This window comes from Saimiri boliviensis, chromosome 9 (genome assembly GCF_048565385.1).
Source record: "Saimiri boliviensis isolate mSaiBol1 chromosome 9, mSaiBol1.pri, whole genome shotgun sequence".
NCBI lineage: Eukaryota > Metazoa > Chordata > Mammalia > Primates > Cebidae > Saimiri > Saimiri boliviensis.
This window is the reverse complement of record NC_133457.1, coordinates 66,718,643-66,736,572: the sequence shown is the minus strand read 5'-3', so window position 1 is coordinate 66,736,572 and position 17,930 is coordinate 66,718,643. Positions and strand designations below refer to the sequence as shown.

The window sequence follows — 17,930 nt, the reverse complement described above, 5'->3', positions numbered from 1 at the left end:
CTGTCAGCTAGGCTGGAATGTCGGGATGCCGTCATAGCCCACTGCAGCCTTAGATGCCTGGACTCAAGCAGTCCTCTGCCTGAGCCTCCTGAGTAGCAAATATATATATTTGCTTACAGGCTATGTAATTAGGCTTGTTGTACAATGATTTCCAAAATGAGGGTAAATAAGCTCTGAGTCAGCTTGAGGCCCTATTCTCTAGATGAAAAGCATCTGTTTTATATCACAGAGTTTTAAATACCCAGTTAGGAATTTTAGAGATATTTTTCTCTTTTTTTAGTAGCTGGCTATTCAAGAGAATTAAATAATAACATTGGTTAGTTTGTCGGTTTAGTCATTTGATGCTTGTTTATTGAGCATCTACACAGTGCCGCATACTGGAGCGTGAACCTCAATAGGTAAGACATAGTACATAAACCAGCCTCTTCTTAGCAAATCACACTGGAAAACATGCATGGGAGAATTTTGTTGTGGAAATTTTGATGAAGACATTTTGAGTTTTATTCTCTTTGGTAATAAATTTAACTTAGGTTTTTTCAAGTATTATTAATAATAATTGCTGTGCAGAAAAGAGTTAACATAGCAGGCCTGATATTGCTATCCATAAAAAATGTTTCGTTTACAAAAATTTTGTAAGCAAAATCGTAATTGGCTAGATGTCTAGGAACTTGGCTGTCAGAGCGCACCCAGTTAGCACTTCGCTGGTAAGGCTAGTTCACTGCGCCTCCACTGTTTGAGCAAACAGTGTGGTTTATCCTGAACACAGCTGCTTTCCTTCTGGGAATCTGGAATTTTGATACATTTTAGATAGAGGTTGCCTACAGGACCCGCCCCTTACAAAAGCTTTGGCCATTGAGTACCCAGTAGACTTCAGTGGGCAGAAACATCCCACACATGTGCTGGGGTAAGAGTGTGACCCCTCCTGGAAGACAGAGGACATAAGGAGACTGGCACCCGGCACCCTCCCGTTCCCTGTGCACACCCTTTCCCGTGGGGTTCAGAAGGCGGCCTTACTACGTCGCTGTGCCACATGTAGCTGAGTCCTGTGAATTCTCTGGCGAATCTCTGAATGTGAGGGAGTTCTTGGAGACCTTCAACACAAATGCCTAATGTTTATTGATGTCTTATGATCTGCCCAGCTCAATACTAATTGTTTTACATGGATTATCTCACTGAATCTTCCCAAGAACAATGTTTTATGAGGTAAGTGACTGTGATTATCAGCACTGGAAAGTGAAGTTGTTTCAAACTTTAAGAGATTAAGTAACCTGTGTAGGTCTTATAACTCATAAGCTTATTTCAGTGTCTGTATGTTTTTCAGATATTTGTACCTTATTGTATACTATATTATTTCTATTTTCAGAGTAGCATTTAAGTGAAGAAAACTACTGAGTTGTTTTTCCTTTTATCTTTCTATTTTTGGTTTATTCTATTATTTCAGTAGAACGTATTTGTCAGTAACTTTCTGAGAAGGGGCACATGAGAGGTAAATTACTTATATTTTTATTAGTGTGTAAAATATCTTTCTGTCTCAAGCTAAATTGATAGTTTGGCTGGATATAGAATTCCAGGTTGGACGTAATTTTTCCTGCTGAGTATTTTAAAAATGTCTTTACTGTTTCAGGTATGAGCACATTCTCGCGGAACCTGACCCAGTACCAGCATATGCTCTGAAACTGCTTGTCGCGATGACCGAGCACAACCCAACTTTCACCAGGTACTGGAAGTTCACATTTCTTTTTCTGGTGTCTCACCTATAAAATGAATTTTATGTGTTCTGAAAATGTTATTAAAGATGCTGAGATTCCAAAAGACCAATGTTTAAGTTGTCAGAATCTCATTTTTTATGTTTCATGAGTTGTGGTATCTGTCATTTATACTGTTTTGACTCTTCTCATATTTTAAATTTTTATTAGAGTTGGCATACTGTGGAATGCATGCTGCTTTAAAATGATAATCTCTTTTAAGAAATAAGGCAATATATGTACTTTAAAAATGTCAATTGGTGCCTCATTTTGTACGGAACAGTTTATGAAATCTCAGTAGTGTTTATTGACTGCTATTTGTTACCATTTTGTTTAGTTGATGTACTTCTTTTTAAGTGGTAGACAGCTTTTACCTTTATTGAAGGTACTGAATATGATGATGCCAAATTTCTTTGGAACTAGTTGCTGAGGATGTTTTTAGTCTTGTAAAGAATAGGTTGTGTTAGAGAACACCCAGGCCCACAGAAGTGGAAGAAAGGTAGAGGTTCTTTTTGCTTTCAAACAAGAAAATTACTTTTCTGTACAGGCGTGGTCTGAGGACCTTTCGGGATTTGAATACCGTCTGTAGGTGCAGTGCATCTCCAGAGCTACTGGTTGGTCTTTAACAAAGAACTAAATCACATAGCCCCAGCCGTGTCTGTTCCCTCTGGTCTGCTGTCTCATCACAGAAAGTACTGCGTTCCTGTGAGCCGCTCTGACTGTTACAGGAAAGAAGAAAGGCTGTTTTTAGAAGTACTCATATCGCAAACACTCATCCCAGTGGGTGTGTCAGGACACAGATGTGCCCTGACTGAGTCGCAGGTGCCAAACCGCTCTTGTTCTCTGGGTTATACAGTGCTGGGCTGCTGCCTTCCCTCATCCATTTCTAAAGGATGCCACGCAAATACTGCCCTCGATGCTCTGAGCCACGTTACAAAAGATTCCGGGGAGCACTGAACTGATACCCTTTTTATCTTTGCCAGTTGGAAGCCAAGTGTTTGCTTCAGTGTTTCTAGTCTTTTAGAGAGGCTGAGCAATGAGCCTTCCATAGTCATCGCTCAGAAGGCATCACGCTCCATTCCTAAAAAAGAAATTTAATTCTGAAGAGTGAATCTGTTTTAGAAGGTGCATAAAAATTCAGATAGTTGTTTCTTTCCTGAACTTTGGACATCAAGTGCTAATGCTGCATCCTCGTTTTAGCCTTCCATTAGATGCAACATGTCGCAGTCACATTTTTAAATGTTAACGTGGGCTCATTCACGGGTCATGTTTCCTAGACACCTTTTCCTTCTTGCCGTCTCTGTTCAGCTGAATTTCCTCATATTGAGGAGAGCCACCCTGGAGAAGCAGAAGCAGTTCCTTGTCCTCTGTAGAACCTTTTCATCTTAAAAGTGATTAGAAACTAGGTTTAGAAGTCCATTTACTCTAGTTAAAAAAAAAAAAAAAACTTTACAAGCAGAATTTAGTGGAGTAGTTTTTGTTATTTTTTTTTTGTTTTGATTGAACTATATTTGAACATACTGCTTTTGTTTTAAATTCTAACCATAAAATCAAGAGATCTCCTTGGATTCTCTATCCCCGACATCCTTGGCTTCACAGGTCTCTTCCCTGGTGTTCAGAGTTGTTGTTACTTTGGTGTATGTCCTCCTGAATTTTTTTCTGGCTACTCAAATTCTGTCTGTCTGTCTATCGTGTATCTCTGTATTTATATATCTGTCTGTCTGTCTGTCTGTCTGCCTGCCTGCCTGCCTGCCTCCCTCCCTATCTGTGTATATATGTGTGTATATATATATATGAATATACATACGCTTATGTGTACATACCTGTGTACATGCGCGCGTGCGCACACACACACACACACACACACACACACACACACACAAATACTGAAATAAATAGATTTACTTTGTGGTGGTTGATTTCAAAAAACCTAGATAGTATCATTCTGTATGTATTTTCCTGAAATTTGCTTTTTCGCTTATCAAAATGATTTGGAGATCTTTTCATATCATTTTTTTTCATACTCTTGTCAACATCCTTGCCAAACAAATGAATGAAAATGGGATCTCATTTTATTTGCATTTGAGTAACTAACTAATAACAGTGAATCTCTTTTAATGTTTATTCACTGTATTTAATTAAAGTGTGAAAGGTACACAGCCTTCAACCTTCAATTCTACTTCGAAGGATTTGTTCTAGAGAAAAACTCACATATACACAAAATTCTACTAAGGCAAATAATTTTAAAAATGAGAAAATTTTATGTAATTTATACAATTTTCTATAAGTAAACCATAAATTATGATATAGCTATAATGTAGAACACCATGTAACAGTTTAAAAGGGCAAGATACCGTTTGAATACTGATATGCAAAGATATCAAAATCATCTTGTTAACTGAAATTACTTATTTACCGCCTCTCTCCCCATTAGACACTACCTTTGTCTTATTCGTGGTCTCTTTCTGGACACCTGTGTCTTATTTGTGCTCTCTTTCTGGATACCTGTGTCTTATTCATGGTCTCTTTCTGGATACCTGTGTCTTATTTGTGCTCTCTTTCTGGATTCTCTTTGTCTTTTCCTGAGAAACAGAGCGTTAAAGTAAGTCTTGCTTCATGTCAGTTATGACTGAGGCTCCGAAGGTTAATAGGACAAGAGCAATGTTTTGAAGACCGATCACTGTCCCCCACACTTCAAAGGGAGGTCCTAGCAGCACGTGTGCAACTTGCAAAGTCCATTTATACACCTTAAGGAAGGGAGAAAGGAGGAACAAGTCATTCGACTTTTGAGTTTGTTTATTTCCCTGACTGTTTGAGAACAGATTTTAAGTGCACTATTTTGGAATGACTAGTGAATCTTCAGTGGGGGAAAAAAGAACAGTATTTTAAAAAAGATAGATACCGAGAATTCTTATTTCTTCCCGTTTATCCTGTTCTTTCCTCAGCTTTTTTGTTATTCCCTATAGCTAAGTATTTTTATTATGTATCCAGATGCAAGCTAATGTGAATACGTATTTTTTCATTTCTCTCCCCCTCCCTTTTTTTTTGAGATGGAGTTTCACTCTTGTCGCCCAGACTGGAGTGCAGTGGTGCCATCTGGGCTCACCCCCACCTCTGCCTCTCAGGTTCAAATGATTCTCCTGCCTCAGCCTCCCTAGTAGCTGGGATTACAGGCATGCACCACCATGCCCAGCTAATTTCTTTTTGTATTTTTTAGTAGAGACCGGGTTTCTCCATGTTGGTCAGGCTGGTCTCAAATTCCTGACCTCAGGTGATCTGCCTGCCTCGGCCTCCCGGAGTGCTGGGATTACAGGTGTGAGCCACTGCGGCTGTCCTCTTTCCTCCCTTTTGTACACAACTAGCATGTTATGTATTTTTTTTGCCTTTTGATTTTTTTTTTTTCCCACTTAACTGTCTATTCCCTAGATTTGCTTCCGTATCAATACATAGAGAGCTTCTACACTGTGTTTTACAGTGGTGAGATCTTCCGTTGCATGGATATATTATAATTTATCTAGTGTCTAATAGATAGACTTGTTTCTAATCTGTGTAATTGCAAATAATAAATATTCTTAAACTGTGTAATTTTGCACACATTATCTTGTGGGATAATTCCTGTAAATGTATTGCTGTATCAAAGGAGAAATACATTGAACTTTTTTTTTTTTAATATGGCCAAATTACCTTCCCTGGGGTTTACCGGTCTACAATTCCAAAGGAGATAGCTTACTCCTCTACAAGTCTTGCCATCAACATTTATTAAATTTTGCAATGTTGCCATTGTGACAGGTGAAATGAGTTATTTCAGAGGAATTTTAATACGCGTTTCTGTTACCATGAGTGAGAATGACTAGCCCTTCACGTGGTCAAGGATGTGTGTGTATCTTTTTCTGCTCATGGCCTTTGCCGACAGTTCCTTGGTCTTGGCAGCACTGCTTTTCAAACCAAATCATCCCTTGGCTTTCCGTTGCACAAATCCACACAGTCGCCCAGTCCATTTTACTTTTAACCAAGGCTGGGTTGTTGCATGCTTCTGCTGTCGTGAATAGTGCAGCCGTGAATGTTCCTCTGCACGCACCGTGGTGAATACCTGTACATGTGTCCTTTGGGTACTCATGCAGGTGTGAAAATGCTGGGTCCAAGGGCATGTGCTCACCCAGATCCGGCAGATATGCCGTGCCACAAAGGTGCAGGAGTTTTCCAGGTTGGTCGTACCAATTTACATTTCTGTCAGCATTGTTCAAGGGGCCTTGGGTGTCATGTAAACTTTTAAAAAAATAATAATAATAAAATAAACAGGTTAATTGAGATATAATTTACTTGGAATACAGTCACCCATTTGAGGTGTACAGTTCTATGAGTTTTGAAAAAGATACACAATTATGTAATCCACTATCACAATCTTAGATAAAGAGGGTTTCTGACATTCCAGAAAGTTCCCTTGTGCCCCTTTGAATGTTACCTCACAAAAATTCTGCTTGGGAAATATTACCATATTTATTTTATATTTCTTTTTAGTTTTAAACATTTATTTTTCAGAGTTAATACATAACATGTTTGGAACTTCAGTATTTGAAAGGGTACACAGAGAAAAGCAATTCTTCCTCCAGAGAGAACCACTGTTGCCAGTGTGTGTGTGTGTGTGTGTGTGTGTGTGTGTTTATGTGTGTGTTTGTGTGTGTGTGTTTGTGTGTATGTGCACTGTTTTTCACATAGACAGTAGCATGCTGTCTCTACCATTTCTGTACCTCTTTTAAAAATTAAGTGTTATTGACATGTAATTCATATGCTGTCTGGGCCACTCTTAAACAGATACATAATGTTGCATTTTATGAATATTACATATGGATTTAACAAGTCTCCTTTTGATGAATATTTGTTCTTTACTAATCTTTTGGTATTACAAACAAAGCTACATTTAATGAAATGGGTCATTGATCATATGTGTGAGTATTGTGTAGCATAAATGAGAAGTGGAATTGCTTATCAAAAGGTATTTCAGCAAGCAGTTTTCAAACTTGTCTGTACGGTAGTATCACCTGGGGAACTTTTAAAACATTTGAAGTCCAGGTCGTACCCTAGGCCAAGCCAATCGCGATCTCTAGGGCTAGACACTGGCATAAATAATTAGACGCTTCCCAGCTGCTAACTCTGCAAACACGTTTGTGAACCACTGGTCTAAGGATTTGTAATTTTGAGAGATGTTGCCAAATTTCCTGTAGTCTAAGTTGTACCAGTTTTCTCTCCACCATCTGTGTACAACTGCCTCTTAATTCAGAACCTTTATCCAATTAGTGTATATGTGATCTTCGCCATTCCCTTATGTGACGATTAAGTCTTTGATATTAATTTCTAGTTTTCTTGCTTTGCGATCAGGTAATCTTTTTTTGTCCTATTTCTGTTTCTTACTATTTGCTTTTATTTGTGGCCTAGTATGTGGTCAGTTTTTGTGAATGCTCTGTTTATTTGCTTACTGTAACCAAAAGAGAATTAGGCCTCATGCTGGGGAATGTCACCCCTCTTTTTGCCAAGTGCCTAAAATGGCAATTCATTAACCTTAGAGATCCTCCCCAGCAGTTTGGTGTGAGTGGTTTTGAGGCAAAATGCTCAGCTACAGATGTGTATCAAGAGTAGAGTGCCTGAAGTGTTTGTGCAGATAGATTTCCAAATACGTAAAAGTAACCATGAACCCTTTGTTACAGATTTCACTTGCTTATTAATTGTATCCAACGGCATCATGTTCTTTGAAGGATATGCATTTTAATTTTTTTTTGTATATATTATGAGTTTAGAGTACCAGGTAATAACTATTGGAACATTAAACCATCCCATGCCAGGTGAAGCATTATTATTTTTATATGTTTATTCTTATTTTATGGGATTCTTAGTTGATAGAAGCCCTCAAAGCTTAGTCATGTGACCGTTGGGAATTTATTGTTCCCCTTCAAGTGAGGGACGAGCATGATCCAGTCTGCATTGTACATGGCTGGGATTTTTGTTTTTTAAACAGGGCTGCCCTCATGGATCTGGTTTATTATTGAGGTACAGAAGCAAGGGACGTTGTCTGCCGTGCTGGTGCAGTTTTACTGGGAGGGGTGTGTGAACTCCCTTGAGCGCTACCCTTTTCTCTCTCTTTAATTTTACAGTAGGTTGCACCCAAACATTCCTTTCAGAGAAAGCAACACTCCAGAATCTTGTTTCCATTAAGAGATAAGTAGCTTTCAGCAAATCTTCCTTAGCAAACAAATTAGATTTTAACTTCTTTGAGTTCTTTTGAAGCAAAATTTAACTGTTTTACTGAATTGCAAAAAAAAAAAAAATTGTTTATGTTCTGTATCTAAGAATTGTTATTTTAGTTTGCCTGTTAGAGCTATTTGTTTATGACAAAAGATTCATAAAATTCTGTTCACTGGAATGAAACTTTAGTTCTCTTAAATGAAGTTCACAGTGAATTAATGATGCAGTGTTCAGTGAATTAATGATGCAGTGTTCAGTGAAAAGCGGTTCTGCCCGTACACTCACCAGTCTTCCGCTGACTTCTCATTAGTTTTTGGTTCATTTGTTCATTCTTTCATTCATTAATTTATCAGACATCTTAATTAGCAACTACCGAACGATGGCAAAAACAAATGAAAAGGAAGTTCGTACTCTAAGGGTGCTTAGTATTTAATGGAACAGACAGATTTATAAATAGGCTTTTATTAAACAATGTAATGATTTTAATACATGTCATGATTTTTTAATGCTGTGTCTTTTGATGATAGTAGCATTTAAAGGAATCTAACCCAGCTAACTATATGATTTTGGCCAAGTTACCTCATGTATCTGTTTCTAAATTCCCGCCCCTGGAAAATGAGAGTAAGAAAAGAAATATTAATGTTTCTGTGGACCCCCTAGTCCATAGAAAATGCTGTGTAAGTGTTTCCTTTCCACCCCCTCCTCCTTCCCTTTCTTCATCCTTTTCATTATTCTTAGAGGAAGAAATATTACTATGAGTGTTCCTAGAAGAGGTAATTCCTTTGACAGAAGTTAGAAATGTCTAGTGATATTGATTCAAACCAGAGCTCCAGCACCCTGCAACAAAATTGGGGGAGAAAGCTTTTCAGTAGCAGAAAAAACCGGCATGGGCGGGACGGTCTTTCGAATTGACTTTGGAAAGCAGTTGTACAAGCTGTTGAGGATAGCCACGTCACGGCGTCCGCTGAAGTCTGCCTTTCAACTTATTATATGCCTTAATAAAGTTAGGCTTTGCCATGTTCTTAAGTATTTTAATTTAAAATTTGTAGTCCGATAAACTCAAAAGCCCAAATCATCAGAGATGTTTGAGATGTTTGTTAAACTTGTTAAAATAAGCCATTTAAGTTTTTTACCCTCAATTAGCTGAATTTACACAGCTAAAATATTTCCTTTGATGATCTCTGAATGAGTTAAATAACTATGTAACTGTGTTATAAATTCATTCTAATGTTGCCCAGGCTGTAGTGCACTAATGTGATCACAGCTTGCTGCAGCCTTGAACTCCCAGGCCCAAGCAATCCTTCTGCCTCAGCCTCCCGAGGAGCTGGGACCACAGGTGCATGCTGCTGCACCCAGATAATTTTCCAATTTTTTTTTTTTTTTTTTTTTGTAGAGATGGCATCTTGCTATGTTGCCCAGGCTGGTCTCAAACTCCTGGGTTCAAGTGATCCTCCCGCCTCAGCCTCCAAGTGCTGAGATCACAGGTGTGAGCCATTGCATCCCACCAACTTTATTAGAATGAACTGATTTCTTCAGAAATAATTTGCTGCTTCTCAAGCTGCCTGTGTCTATTGGAAAGCCTCATAATGAGACACAGGTCAGTCTGTCTGTGAAGCTCCTGTGTCTGTCTGAGGGTCACTCATATGTGACTTCTCATTTCTTCTTCACTGGCCCTCTGCAGAATAAGAAACAAGGTTTCCTAGTGGGGACTGAGCTCTTGAGCATCTGTTTTTAACTGGCCCTTTCTTCTTTTTGTGGACCATGGCTCATGTTCCAGTGCTCTCAGCCACTTGTTTAAGTTGGTACACATCCATACTTTTTGTCAAAGTAGAATTTTAGGGGATAAAGCAAACATAAACTATTTAAAACACTGAGCAAATTAAAATTGTCCTAATTGTTGCCTTTGCTAAAGTATTTTGTATTCTTCCAGTGAGATTATCGTTTAACAGTATTGAGCATGAAGTTTTATTTTACTGTTGAAAGGTTTAGCATTTTGTTTTTCCTGTGGACATCCTTTCTCTTGATTCAGCTGCTGCTGGTGGTTCACCATCTTTGAAAGCTCTTAGTAAACTAGCACCTCTCATTCTAAAGGAAATGTGGATAGTTGGATGTGTTTGTTTTACATTGTCTTGTCTGGTTCTAGAGAAATCCACAATTTATAAGTATGTTTAGAATAGATACATGTTATCCTTGCAATGGATTTCTTGATTTGTGAACCGGTTGGGTTTGTGTCTGTTGGACTCCAGCCAGGATAGTTATTTCAACACAGTGATATTTTCTCATTGTTTGCTTTCAACACAGATGTGAGTTTATGGTCACATGAATTCCTAGCAGTTATTTCTGGGTCAGCAGTGGATGGCTTTTTTGGTGTGAGATTTGCAAGGACACAACTTAGGTTGATTGTATACATTTATAAATAGTGATTCCCCAGCTGTGCATTGCAGAGTGGTTTTAAATCTGACTATGGATTCAGTCAGGCTTTTTATGTTTTGCACGACTTCCTAAGGTCTGTAAACTTTCCCTTGTCATCTAAAGCAGAGACTGGCAAACTGTGACCCATATGGCCAGCTGGCTAGCAGCCTGTTTTTGTGCGAGGCCTGGGAGGTAAGAGTGGTGTTTATGTTTTTAAAGTGTTGTAAAACTTACAGAGATGAATGTGAGACAGAGATTCTGTATCTGGCAAAGCCTAAAATATTTACTTCTGGACACTTTTTAGAAAATGTTTGCTGATTCTTGCTTTAACGGAATAGAACTTTTTGGTGTTTATTCATGTGAACACAGAAATACTGGAATTTTAGAGCTAGATGGAACTTTGGAGATCATCTGGGTATTTTAAAATGTAGATGTTATTATTCAGGGATGGTGAGGCCAGTAGATGAGGAAACAATTGCCATTGAAAAAATACTTTGTTACTAAAAGATCCAAGGGGAGAGGTTCCATGCCCCTGGGAGCCAGTGAGGGGGAACCAGGGTCAGTCAGGGGCAGAGGAAAATGTGGACAAGAGCTTTTACTGTGGTTTTTATGGGAAGGAACAGCCAAAACCGGGTAAGCAGGCTTAGGACTGGCTAGTTTGAATAATTTCAGTGGGCTCTGGAGTGTAGGGTCTGTCCTTGGGTGGCTGGCACCTTGCTCTGGAGTGATGAGGGCAGGGGAATATTGGCCTGCAGTGTTACGAGCCCAGTAACGGAGGCGGTCATGGGTATGAGCTAAGGGCTGGTTGGTTTGCATGGGAAGGACACGTGCAAAGGCTCATTCTTTGCTGTCTCTATGAATTAGCCAGGCCCGGGACAGGCATTCCCTCTAGATTAGTAAGACACCAGGATATCAAAGCATCAAAAATACAGAGTAAAAAGATATTGTCAGTATCTGGTGCCAATGTTTTCATTTTATACATCAGGAAGATGAGGCCCCAGCAGTAATTTGTGTATGCTAAGCCCACAGTCAACTTGAAGCAAGAACACATTTTGGGTTCACATCTCCTGGTTTATTCATGGTGCTTTGTACTACTCAGCAGGGCCCCTTTCTTCCTGTAAAAATCCAGAGGAGTATCACGAAGGACTTAAAGTCAAAGTGTTTTCAGTTTCATTGTGTCACACTTAGAACAGTCCAATTTGTCAACACAGTCACGCTCAGTGTCATGTGAATAAAAACAGAAGCATGGTTCTCCTGTTCCCCTTCCATCAGCGTGAGGTTCCGACCCGACCTCTTTTTGTTCTGGCACTATCTGATTCGTAGTTCGCGCCCACGTCCTGGTTCTGTTAGCCTCCTCATTCTCCCACTATCCTAGGTCTTGAGCCTGTTCTGGCACGACTTCAACCGTACTAATAGGGCTGGCATCCCTCCTTGGTATGTCAGTTACGATATTACTCGTCACTGTCTCTCCTGCAGAAGCAAACGCAAGTCTGTACCTAAGCACTGATGAAATGGCCGTAATGATCTCCGTCTACCCCAGTATTCTTTTTCTGACAGGAGTGTAGAAAAACAACCTAAATACTTAGGAGTTTTGTCCCGGGTATTCTGTTTTTCTTACGTATTCATAAGGAAGATCGATGGTAGTTGATCTAAGCCCGTCTTGAGGTGATTTATGTTTTTCAGGATATAAAAAAACCTTACGTGAGTTTTGATGCTCTAGGTGGTAAATATTTCTGCTTATTTTCTTCCATTAGCTTGCTTCCAGTCATAGATTTCCCCTTGTTTCATGGTAATTTGGTAAATATTTCATTGCCTGTCCATATTATCTGAGGCTCAGTTGTGTCTGCTGAGACTTCATCTCTGCTGTCAGGGATAACTTAATCTTTCGAATCCATATCTTCATAGCAGCCCTATAGGCTAGGGGCTTGCTCACTGGGGTTATTCTTCTCTGGCTTTCACGGGTTCAGTAACAGCTTTTCTCAAGGAGGGGTAACCAGAGCCTGACAGAGAGCTCTCCACGGTCACATGCCACCCAGGCTGGAGTCACTCAGTGCATTGTGTTGGAAGCTAGCATTTGGTTGTTTTTAGGTCAGAACTGCCTGGGTATTTTCCAGGCCGCAGTCAACACTGATTGACAGTTCCTTCTTTCTGTATTTAAATAGAAATCTAGAGATCATCATTGTTAATGGCATGCTACCTAGCATTTTCTCCCAAAGTATTTCCTGAGTTGCTCACAAGAAAATTCCTTTTTACTTTTCTGTCTCTTTAGGTCTTACAGTTTACTTATATCGTAGAATCGTGGAACTTCAGAACAGAATCATGTTGGCATTTTTCTGCCTGCAAAAGTGTTGTCATTTATTCGTTGAGTCACTTTACAACTAGTTATATTCACTGAGGTGGGCAAAACAAGCCGTGTCCTGGCTTTAGATGGAGCTTATGATTGAGTGGAGGTATAATAGATGATAACAAGAAAATCAACTGAAACAAACATCCTTCCACTAGCTATAAGTGCCATGCAGGACAGTGAAGCATGCTAAGAGAATGGAGAGTTTTGTGAGGTGGGGTGGGCTGTTTTTGAGAGGGCGGACAAAGACAGCCTTTCTTGGGAAGGTGAGATGTAGGGCTGAGGTGAGGGAGCTAACCTCTGTGCTAGTGCCAGCTGCAGAGTTTAAAAAGCAAGTCCCCAATTTTTAGGGACTTTCAGGAGAGAATAACCATATCCAGTGCTGCTGAGAGGCTCAGTATGAGGAAGACGGAGGGTTACCATTCTTAATTAATTTGTGTTTGAGGTGGAGTTTCGCTCTTTCGTCCAGGCCAGAGTGAAGTGGCACGATCTCAGCTCACTGCAACTTCTGCCCGCTGGGTTCAAGTGATGCTCCTGCCTCAGCCTCCTGAGTAGCTGGGATTATAGGCACCCACAACCACGCCTGGCTAGTTTTTGTGTGTGTGTTTTTTTTAATAGAGATGGGGTTTTGCCCTTTTGGCCAGGCTGGTCTTGAACTCCAGACCTCAGTTGATTTGCCTGCCTCAGCCTCCCAAAGTGCTAGGATTACAGGTGTGAGCCACCATGCCTGGCTGAGGATTACCATTATTTTGGCACTAGAAGGTGTAAGTACTTTAAGGATAATTTTCAGTGCTGTGTGGGGCAAAAGCCTGGTGGAGCGCACTGAGGAGGAGATGATGAACTGGAAGCAGGGAACGTCCATAACTCTGATGGAGTTCTGCTGAGAAATAGAGAGCTAGGAGATGTGGGGGCGGGGAGTCAAAGGAGGCTTTTCATTTAAGATGAAGAATATTTCAGTGTTGTCTTTGTGTTAGTAAGAATAGTCTAGTGTAGGGGCTGACCCTTAGGGTGTTGCTGTTGCAGCTGGAAACCTCTGTGGCCATGGGCGCCTTTGCCCGGGTTTTGCTCCGGCCTGCTGGGCTCCTTCTGCCCACTCGGCCTGGCAGGCTGCGCTCGGCTGGGGCTATCGGCCTGATCTCACGCCTGCCAAGGCCAGCCAGGTGGTAGTGGCGTCGGGTGTGTGAGCAAGCATGGGGTCCAGCCACCGCACATAGCCAGGCGTGCTGGCCACGGCAGGGCACCACGGCAGGGCGGGTAACTCCAGATGCCAGCACAGGTGCCAGCTCCGTGCGAAGCTGTGGCCGGACCAGTTATACCACAAGCAGCTTCCACTGTGCACCCCAGGGCATGCGGTAGCATGCAGAAGACTGGAGGCACTGGGAACCGCAGAACCCCAGAGAGGGTGTTCCAGCCCCGGCGTGGAGAGCCCCTGGGTCTGGGCTGGGTCTGGGCTTCTTGAAAGGCTGCAGATCTTCTCTCCTTGTCACGGGCAACGTAGCGAGAAGGGGGCGTGTTTCAGCCCTGTGTGCATTAACGCTCTTCAGTCCCACCATGTGCTAGGTCCTGAGTTTTTGTGCTGCATCCCGGAAGAATGAGGAATGTGGACAGCTGTAGGGTGAGCAAGGCGGAGGGGAGCTTCACTGAGTGACAGAGCAGCTCCCAGGAGACCCAGAGTGGCCAGCTCCTGTCCACAGGCAGGTTGTCCCCTCAGTGTCCAGCTCTCCGTGGAGAGGAGACCTGTGGCAGGGGAGCTCCTTTCCACAGGCAGGCTGTCCTGACTATCTGAGGAGATCCAACGTGGGTAGCTCCTTCCCTCCCCTGGTGTCCCAATGTCTGTCTGAGTGTGGCTGAGTCTGGGGTTTTCACGGGCTGAGAAGGAAGTGCATGCTGATTGGCCCATGGGCAGCCATGGATGGGTCTGGAAGTAGCACTGTAAGTCCTCACTCTGGGCCGTGAACTCTCCCCAGAACTGGCAGCCTGGTCCCCAGGCTTCAGGCTGTCCCTGGCTTGAAGGTGGGGTTTCACTGAGAGCCCTCCCTCCTCCACCCAGGAAGCTGTCTGCTGTCTGCCATCAACATACCATCCATGGTGGCCCAGGCTGTTCATGCTGTGGGGTACCTGCAGGCCTGTGCCACGCCTCCCTCAGCACCCCCACCTGGCCTTCTTTCTGTGCTCATTGGCATCCAGAGTCCAGAGGGGGCTAAGGTGGCAGGGGGCCTGCGTGTCTGCACCACCCCGAGCATGCGCACACCCTGCTGGGTTGCGACAGTGCCCAGGCTCAGCCAGCACTGGAGCAGATGCCAGGAGCAGGGAGAGGCCAGGGAGAAGGAGCAGGCACTCCTGAGCCGGGGGTATACGCACTTTCTAGGCCTGGAGAGCTCAGGGCTGCCTGGGTTGAAACCGTGGCTGGGCGGCCGAGCTGTGGCCAGGAGCACGGGTCCCCTGCCCCGCTGACTCTGTGGAGGGCAGGGCTCCCGTCTGCTCCCGGCTCGTGCCACCCCACAGAGTGTGCGTCCCTGGCTGCGCCTCCCCCACTACAGCCGGCGGCTCTGCAGTGGCTGCTCCAGTCGGGCTGCTGCCATCACACCATACCCTTTCATGTATTGTCTGCGCCTGTGTTTGCATTACAGTGGCAAAGCTGAGTCATTGTGAAGGAGATTCACTTCTGGCTTTTTTTTTTTTTTTTTTTTTGATAGTCTTGCTCTGTCACGCACGCTGGAATGCAGTGGCACAATCTCGGCTCACTGCAACCTCCACATCCCTGGCTCAAACAATCCTCCTCCCAGGTACTGGGGTTTACAGGCAGACGCCACCATGCCCGGCTAGTTTTTGTCTTTTCAGTAGAGACAGGATTTCACCGTGTTGCCCAGGCTGGCCTCCTGGGCTCAGTCTTCCCACCTCAGCCTCTTAAGGTGCTGGGATTATAGGTGTGAGCCACTGCGCCCAGCCTGCTTCTGGCTTTTTACTGAAAGTTTTCTGACACTTTCTCTCCTGGAAAGGGTAAAACTGGTGATGTTGGAAGGCAGCTGGTGACCTGCTAGATGGATGTTCTTACCCTCTTGGGGATTCCCACCCTCCTCCCCCAACATTCCCTAAGGGAAAAGAGAAGATATCCCAAGTGGAGAGGGGTAATTGAGCTGAAAGTTAAGAAGTTGTGTTCTGGCGTTGAGATGCTTGAAAGTGAGATTTTTAAAGGGATGCTGACTGGGTGATTGAGGGTAGGCTGAGGAAACAGTTTGCAAGTGATGAGGTCTGTCAGCTAGGTGGACAGGGTATTGAATTCTTATTTGGATGACTGGAAACTATAGTACAGGTTGCTATTTTTAGAATATTCATAATAACGATGGCTGACACTGTCCTAGTGCCTTGTCACTGTTCACCTAATTCTATTTGGAGCTGTAGTCACTTGGTACTGACCTTTGTTACTTACTTTAAGATAAATAGTGAAAAATGTTAGGTATTGGCTGGGCGTGGTGGCTCACGCTTGTAATCCCAGCATTTTGGGAGGTGAGGCAGGCAGATCATCTGAGGTCAGGAGTTTGAGACCAGCCTGACCAACATGGAGAAACCCCATCTCTACTAGTAATACAAAACTTAGCTGGGCATGGTGGTGTGCGCCTGTAATCCCAGCTACTGGGGAGGTTAAGCCAGGAGAACTGCTTGAACCTGGGAGGCGGACGTTGCCGTGAGCAGAGAATCCTGCCGTTGGACTCCAGCCTGGGCAGCAAGAGTAAAACTTCATCTTAAAAAAAAAAAAAAAAAAAAAAAGGTATTAATTGTGGTCATTTTTATGAGCTCCTGTTTTTATACCTGCCTTTTACACAGTTATTAGGAAATAATTATTCTTGTTGGGGAAAAACTTATTACAGTCTCCCGATACATCATTTAAGCATGTTCAGAATTTACTACTTAAATGACCTCCTTCGCCTGTTTGAGTCTCAGCCTACTTGCAACTCCTCTTAGAGGTGGATTTCAGCCTGGATTTTCCAGGCTATGAGGCTGTGGTTTTGTGGTTTAAGAGTTGTGTATGTTGTTGGCTCATTTTTCCATTTTCTTCTTGAACTTCTGCTGAAAGTGTGTGTCTTCCAGGTTCCTTGCTGTGTGTGTATCTAGAATGTTGGTAAAGTCTCAGGTGTACAATGCCCTTGGCCGTATTTTATTACCTGCTTGTTATGTGCTCAGACTTTAGCATTTTGAGACACGGTTTGGGGCAGTGATTCTCCACGTGTTTCCATTGAAGTTTGACAACGCTCTGGAGGGGTGGGCCGTGGGTGCAGCCCACAGGTCTCTGGTCATCTCCTAACCTCTGTCCTAAGAAGAGCCTTAGGGTTCCTGGGCCACGAGGCAAAACCAGAGATGGTTCAACAGACTCTGGCCATTTTGGAGATGATATGAAAGCGTTGTGGAAGCAGTAGCACTTAAATATCTGAATTATTTTCTTGCCAGGGCTCTCAGAATGTCATGTAAAATCCAGAGCTAGGCTTCAAGCAGGCCGTGGTAGGCTTCTCAACTCACCAGTCATTTTTAAGAAATGACTCAGCTGTATAGAGCAATCTTTCTAAGGAGTTTCTGCAGTTTTGGGTGTATGAGTGCATGGTGAGCTTTTCTAGCTGGTCCAGTGGGGAGGCGAGAGCTGTAAGTGGCCTGTGTGCCAGTAGAAATGGGACCTCTCTTTTGTATTTGCTGGGGTGAAGATGTCGTTGCTCCTGAGAAGATGATGATTATGGTGGCGCTGGTAAAACGCGAGCCATGAGAAGCTTCTGTCGGCCAGCAGCCGTGTACTCACTGCCGTCCCGCAGTGGCGTGCGTGGTTTCTCATGCACACACAGGTCTGGCATCAGAGCAGTCTGCTTCATTCCCATAATACCGTTGTCCATTTCTTTACCCAGACATCACAGGTATCATCATTGTCAGGATTTAAAAGCAATATTCTTCAAATTACTTATTTTTTGAAAAAAATACAGATTAACATCTTAATTTTACGGATTTATTTAAGAGTGTATGAAAGTGACAGTTGCCCTATACCAGAATATTAATATTAGCAACATTTATTTTGACAGATACATGTGTTTATTTATTGAGATGGAGTCTAGCTCTGTCATCCAAGCTGGAGTGCAGTGACGCTATCTCGGCTCACTGCAACCTCTGCCTCCTGGGTTTAAGTGATTTTCTTTTCTCAGCCTCCTGAGTAG

At 42.7% G+C, this 17,930-nt stretch overlaps 1 protein-coding gene across 11 annotated transcripts in view; it reads left to right on the top strand.

The window, feature by feature from the left end:
* ULK4 (unc-51 like kinase 4) overlaps positions 1-17,930 on the top strand; it is a 621,709-nt gene that overhangs the window by 236,843 nt on the left and 366,936 nt on the right. For all 11 annotated transcript variants that reach the window (XM_039461864.2, XM_074406079.1, XM_074406080.1 and 8 more), the window contains one exon: positions 1,625-1,717. In XM_039461864.2, the coding sequence (XP_039317798.1) occupies positions 1,625-1,717 (93 nt within the window). The remainder of the gene's footprint in view (positions 1-1,624; positions 1,718-17,930) is intronic.